The sequence below is a fragment of the Gopherus evgoodei genome, chromosome 2, assembly GCF_007399415.2.
Source record: "Gopherus evgoodei ecotype Sinaloan lineage chromosome 2, rGopEvg1_v1.p, whole genome shotgun sequence".
NCBI classification, from domain to species: Eukaryota; Metazoa; Chordata; order Testudines; family Testudinidae; genus Gopherus; species Gopherus evgoodei.
In genome coordinates, this window is record NC_044323.1 from 234,765,335 (window position 1) to 234,771,874 (window position 6,540).

At 50.3% G+C, this 6,540-nt stretch overlaps 1 protein-coding gene across 1 annotated transcript; it reads left to right on the top strand.

Annotated features, from left to right (window-relative positions):
• Positions 1-1,161: 1,161 nt before the first annotated feature.
• Positions 1,162-2,631, top strand: RRS1 (ribosome biogenesis regulator 1 homolog). The gene has a single exon (XM_030549576.1). The coding sequence runs from the start codon at positions 1,313-1,315 to the stop codon at positions 2,348-2,350; it is 1,038 nt and encodes a 345-aa protein (XP_030405436.1). The 5' UTR covers positions 1,162-1,312; the 3' UTR covers positions 2,351-2,631.
• Positions 2,632-6,540: the final 3,909 nt, after the last annotated feature.

Genomic DNA, 6,540 nt, shown 5'->3' on the forward strand with positions numbered 1-6,540 from the left:
GCCAGTAGTGGTTGTTTAAAAAGATTAAGGAGAATGATCAGTCACTCCCTTTTAATATGAGCAGAGCAGTTTCCTCTAATCTACAAAAAGAAGTGTGTGTGGTGTTTCATGTGTCTGTAGTTCATGTATACCCTGATTTATTTTACACGTTCCTTCCCTCACCCTCCCCATCCTCATTTTGGATCCTGCCACAGATTTTAGGTCCAAAGTCTGCTCTCAGTTACACTGTTACAATGTAAAAGCAGCAAAGAATCCTGTGGCACCTTATAGACTAACAGACGTTTTGGAGCATGAGCTTTCTGATACTGTTACAATGGAATCTTACTTGTGTAACTCAGAAGAATTTGGCCCTAAGTAAATATGGGCTGGGCGAGCTTGAATAGATAGATGTTTTTGTTGTGATACATGGAATGAACATGTTAAAAATTAAGTAAGTGAAGACTTGGAAAATGTATGCATTTTTAGGCAGAAATATTTCGACAAAGTTTGATAAACCCATTTAGAGAGGCAGACCAGAAAGGATAAAATGTGTAGGTGATGTTAGGTCAGCACTAGCAGAGCAGATACAGTCCTCAGGGAAGCATGCGGCAGATACAGTTGCAGCTATAACAGCACACCTGTGTGTGTACTATTGTAGGTTTGCCGAGTCTCCAGGAATCAAAGATTAATCTTTAATTAACGATTATGTCATGTGATGATTTTGAAACCTCCAGGAATAAATCCTACTGACTATCTGGGGCAGACTAAGACAGAACCAGGCTCTGGCTCCCAATTGCCAGGCCTCCAAAATGACATTTCCATGCAGCCTTTACAGGCAGTCTATGGCCACCCCCCCCCCCCTTTCTTAGAACTCTAAGCAGCCACCACAAAGGGGGGGTTACGGTTTAGTCTCCCCTTCATCCAGCAGGAGCCAGCAAGCAAAGCTGCGCAGATTGTGCATCCCGTCATGCACTGCTTTCCTAGCCCGAACCCTCGGAGACCAGACTTCAGGTCCCAACACGCACCCAGGACAGGAAGCCGGACTACAAATCCCAGCAGCAATACACACTATTGGCCTGAGCAGCTAGCCCTAGAGCACTACAGCTCCCAGGGGGCAGCGCGGCACCGTTACCACGCAGAAAAGCACAGCCGGAGACAGTGCATTCTGGGAGTTGTTTTTCTGGGTAAAGGGGCCTTCCCGCTCACGGGCGCGCCCATTGGGCCATACGCATATCCGGTGCCTCCACGCCAGCCGGAACCGAACCCTTTAACCTTTCTTCAGCCGGGTGAAGCCTCCCGCACGTGGGGTGCGGCTGGCCGGTGTCTCGCGGCCATGGCGGCGCTGTGCGTGGAGGAGCTGCTGGCTCGCGCGGAGCAGCGCGCGGCGGAGCCGCACCCGAGTGTCGCGGTGGAGAAGGAGCTGGAGCTGGAGTTCGACCTGGGGAACCTGCTCGCGCTGGACCGGAACGTGCCACCCTCGATGCCGCGCGCCGCGGGGGCCCAGCGCGAGAGCCGCCTGCGCTCGCTGGCCCGGGACAACACGCAGCTGCTGGTGGCCCAGCTGTGGGGGCTGCCGGCGGAGCGCGCCGAGGGGGCGACGGGGCCGCTGGTGGCGCAGCTGCCCGAGCCCTCCTACCGCCTGCCCCGGGAGAAGCCCCTGCCGCGGCCGCGGCCGCCCACCCGCTGGGAGCAGTTCGCCCGGCTGAAGGGGATCCGGCGGCGCAAGCGCACGTCGCTGGTGTGGGACGAGGCGGCCAAGCAGTGGCGGCGGCGCTGGGGCTACGAGCGGGCCGGCGGGGACCCCGCCCGGGACTGGCTCATCGAGGTGCCGGCCGGCGCCGACCCCAACGAGGACCAGTTCGCCAAGCGGCTCCGCGAGAAGCGCGAGAAAGTGGCGCGCAACGAGTTCAACCGGCTCCGCAACATCGCCCGGGGCGCCCTGCCCGGCCGCGGCCTCCACCCCACCGGCCACCAGAGCCGCGCCGAGCTGGGCCGCGCCACGCAAGTGGCCCGCGTTTCCACCGCCTCCCTGGGCCGCTTCCAGCCCCGGCTGCCCAAGGAGCCGCCCGCGCCCCCGCCCAGGGGCGGCAAGAAGCGGCACTTCGAGCCGCTGCTCGGTGACCTGGCGGCCGAGAGGAGCCGGCAGCTGGAGCTGTTGCGGGGCCTGGGCAGCAAGAAGCCGCCGCTCGACCTGACACGCGCCGTCAACAAGCAGCTGCGCGAGGAGGACGCCCAGGCGGCCGCGGACAAGGGCAAGAAGCGCGGGCAGCGGGGCAAGCGGGGCCGGCAGCGCCCGGGAGGCGGCAAGGGCAAGAAAGGCGGGGCCCGGCGTCAGCAGCAGCGGCGCCCGGCGGGCAGAAAGAGGAGCTGAGCTGGGCGCAGGGCTCCTCCTGCCAGACACTGAGCCCGGAGGGACACGGGGCCTGCCGCGGTCTGTGGGGGACACTGAGCTTCCAGGGAGGCCTCTGGGGAGCTCGGGGGACACTGAGCCTCCTCCATCTGTTCCCAGGGGCTGCATGGGACTGAGCTGTGCTGTGTGTAGCTGCTAAGGACCCCAGAGGCTGGCTTGCTCCCCAGGCCTAGGGATCTTCCCTCCTGGGGCGCCCTTTCCCGCCCTCCTATTTATCAATAAAACCTGCCTTTGTCAAGCTGTCTGCTCGTCAGTGGGAGTGTGTGTGGGGGGGGGGGGGGGAACGGTCCTTAATGGCATGAGGGAGAGATGGGACAGGAGCCCTAATGACCTGCGGCAGTTGAGCTGGGGTCCTTTACAAGTTTAAAACATGTAGCTGTATTGTGTGCTAGTGGCAGAACAGGTAGTGCTGCCTACACCAACAAGATTGGGCTCTGCTCTCCAGAGAGTAAATGGTATCTCACCCTGCTAGATGGAGGTGGAGTTCCAATAAGATAAGAGATACAGGTTCATCTCCACTCCCGTTCCCCAGCTGGTAGAATTTGGATAAGAAGGGATCTAATGTATATTTAAAATAACATGTGCACTCAACCTTACTGCTACTGTACTGTGGTCTTGACTGATTTGGACTGTGCAGGAGTTATACATTTTCACCTAGCTGTAGAGCATGTGCTCATGCTTTCTCTTTCTGGAGAAACGTGGGCAATATTTCAAAGGTGATCTGCCAAAAAAATTTTTTTCTAACTGTAAAACATTCTCTGGCACTCCTTAGTGTGTATGGGGCTTCTACTGTTTTAGCCTTTTTAGAAACAGCAGAAATGTTCATCTGATTTCTATGGGAGGGCTGTAGAAGATTTTGGATAGTTGTGACATTTAACACCTTTGAGTTGAAAGGGTGAATCTCTGAATAAAAGCAACTCTTGAGCCTGTATGGTGACAGGTTTCAGAGTGATAGCCATGTTAGTCTGTATCAGCAAAAACAATGAGGAATATTTGTGGCACCTTAGACTAAAATTTATTTGGGCATAAGCTTTTGTGGGCTATGACTCACTTCATCAGAGGCAGGGAGTGGAAAACACAGTAGACAGGTGTGTGTGTATATATATACACAAAAAGATGGGAGTTGCCTTACCAAGTGGGGAGTCATCTTTTCATGTATTGTGTGTATATATACCTGTCTACTGTATTTTCCACTCCCTGCCTCTGATGAAGTAGATTTTAGCCCACGAAAGCTTACACCCAAATAAATTTTAGTCTCTAAGGCAGAGGTGGGTAAACTACAGCCTGCAGGCCACGTCCATCCATGGGACCGTCCTGCCTGGCCCCTGAGCTCCTGGCCCATGAGGCTTGCCCCCAGCCCCTCCCCTGCTGTCCCCCCTCACCCTGCAGCCTCAGCTAGCTTGCTCACTCTGCCACTGATGCAATGCTGTGGGTGGCTGGGCTGTGAGCTCCTGAGGCGGGGCAGCGCAGCTACAGAGCCCGGGCTGACCCAGTGCTCTGAGCTGCATGGTGGCGGTGGCATGGCCCGCCTCCAGCGCTGCCAGCCTAGGGTGATCAGTGTCTGGATTTTGGAGTCTTTTTCTTGTATAGACTCCTATTACCCCCCACCCCTGTCCTGATTTTTCACATTTGCTGTCTGGTAACCCTACGCCAGCCACTGGTGCTCCAGGCAGCGCTGTAAGGGAGCAGGGGAGGTAGAAGAGAGGGCAGGGGGGGTTGGGGTGGTGGTTGGAGGTGGGGTATGGGTAGGGGTTGGGGCAGTCGGGGTTGAATGGGGGAGGAGTCCTGGGGGGGCAGTCAGGAAGGAGGGGGGGTTGGATGGGGGAACAGTCAGGGACAGTGGTTCCAGGGGACAGGGAGAAGGGGTGGTTGGATGGGGCAAGAGTTCCAGAGGGCCCGTCAGGGAACAGAAGGTTGGATGGGGCAGGAGTCTAGTGGGGAGAGACTGGAATTAAGTGACATTTTAATGTTTAAATGAAGTAATAGGAACTCTAGTTCCCACAACTTCCTTGTTTCCACAAGGAATGTTACTTGTTTTTTTTTTATGAATTTGTTCTTTAATTGAAAAATCAAGTGAAAGCTCATACTGGAAGGGTTTACATACTTCAAAATATTAACACTCTGAAAAAATTGTTATTCCTAAGACTGCAGATTCTCAATTCACATGCTTTGGACACAAGCCAGTCAGATGATACATGGGCCCAGCTTTTCTTAGCAAAAGTACTGTGGATGAGGAAAAGAGAGAGGGGTTGGAGGGAGCTGAAGGATTGGGATTAGGGTTGGATGACACAGTTTTGAAGGCTTGAGTAATAGAGTATCTACTGCATGTAACTTATGTAAACATCACATACTTAATGGTTTTGCTCTAAGTACCATTATTCTGGTGTCAAGTGGTTGGAACTGAGTGTGTCACTACTTTCCAACTTGCCACCTGCTGTAGAGTTCATTTGGATGTAGTCACTGAAGCTATGTCATTGGCAGGACAACAGGTGAGTCAGCACTTGTAGCCATGTAAAAGGGACAACTGTTTCAAGCCCAGGCTTAAACTCTAGTCTAGTGGTTCTCAACCAGGGATATGTGCAGAGATCTTCCAAGGGGTACAACTCATCTAAATATTTGCTTAGTTTTACAACAAGCTACATAAGAAGCACCAGTAAAGTCAGTACAAACTAAAATTTCATACAGATAATGACTTGTTCAAACTGCTTTATATACTATACACTGAAATGTAAGTACAATATTAATATTCCAATTGATTTATTTTATAATATGAGGAAAATGAGAAAGTAAGCAATTTTTTGGTCATAGTGTGCTGTGACACTTTTTTGTTTTTTTTTAATGTCTGATTTCTGTAACCAAGTAGCTCTTAAATGAGGTGAAACTTGGGGGTATGCAAGACAAATCAGACTCTTGAAGGGGGTACAGTAGTCTGGAAAGGTTGAACCACTGCTGTAGTCTCAGCATATCCTGTAAAATTCAGTCCGGATTCCACAACAGCCAGAATGCAACAGATCTTCTTTGAGAGTCGCAAGAATTTTGGAGGGATGGTATAGCCATTAATTATTAGCATTGTAGAGCTAAAAATGCTCTGGATATGGATCTCTGAGAGGCTATACTGGGAGAAGATAGGGAGTGGGACCCCCAGGGCTGTTGCTAGTTGTGAAAACTGGAGTGTTTAAAAGATTTCAGAAATAAATGGGAGAAGTATTAAGAGCTCTTGTTTTTTTTTACCCTAGGGTAGACTTTTTTTGGCTGAAAGCCTTTAATACTCATATAAGTTATCAGACAAGTCTTTTAATTATAATTATGAGATCGTAATGTTAAAATGGAGGCAGCTTTTTGAGCAAATACTATTATAAAAAATACACCACCTCCATGAATTTACACACTGGCTTTTTTTATAGCAGTCTGTAGCAGATAATAACTTGTTTTAAAAAAAATAAGTTATTTCTGTAACCAACAATTCAATCATATGTATATTATTTTAGGATACTATGTTTTTCTTCTCCAAGGGAATGGAAGGGATATCCAAATCCTAATCAGGTCTAATGTAATGTCTCCATTTGCTCTCTTCCCATGCTACTTTTATAAGTACCTCTCAGTATGACACCCTTTTGCTTCCTAGAATGCAGAAGTATCAGCTGGATTCTGAAAGATGGAACATACCTATTTTTAAAAAATTAATTGTAGGCCCTGTCACCTGAACTAATCAAGCTGATCTGTGTTGATTTTAATATTAATATTGCATTTCTGGAGTGCCGTTATTTCTAAAGTACATCTCACATTTTATCTAGGGATCTCTATCCACTTACTGTCTGCATTCAAATACGACCCATGGTTTTAAAAATTATTAGTCCACATTTTGAACTAAGTAATTGGCACTCTTTCACTGTTCAGGTCAGTCTCCTAAACTGAGAGATTGCTATTTGTCTTTTACATTGGCTTTTAAATTTTGCCTCTGACTAATCTCTTTATGGAAGGAAGAGATACCTATTTTTTAAAAACGGCTTTCTGCCTCATGGCAATCTAAGGCCTCAAGCCTGCATATGTATGTGCTACACCTCCTTCTCTATGCACACCCTATCCGTGGCCCCACAAAGTCACGAGACCTCCTGGTCGATCTCCTGGTCAACCTCCTCCTAGCCCTGGCT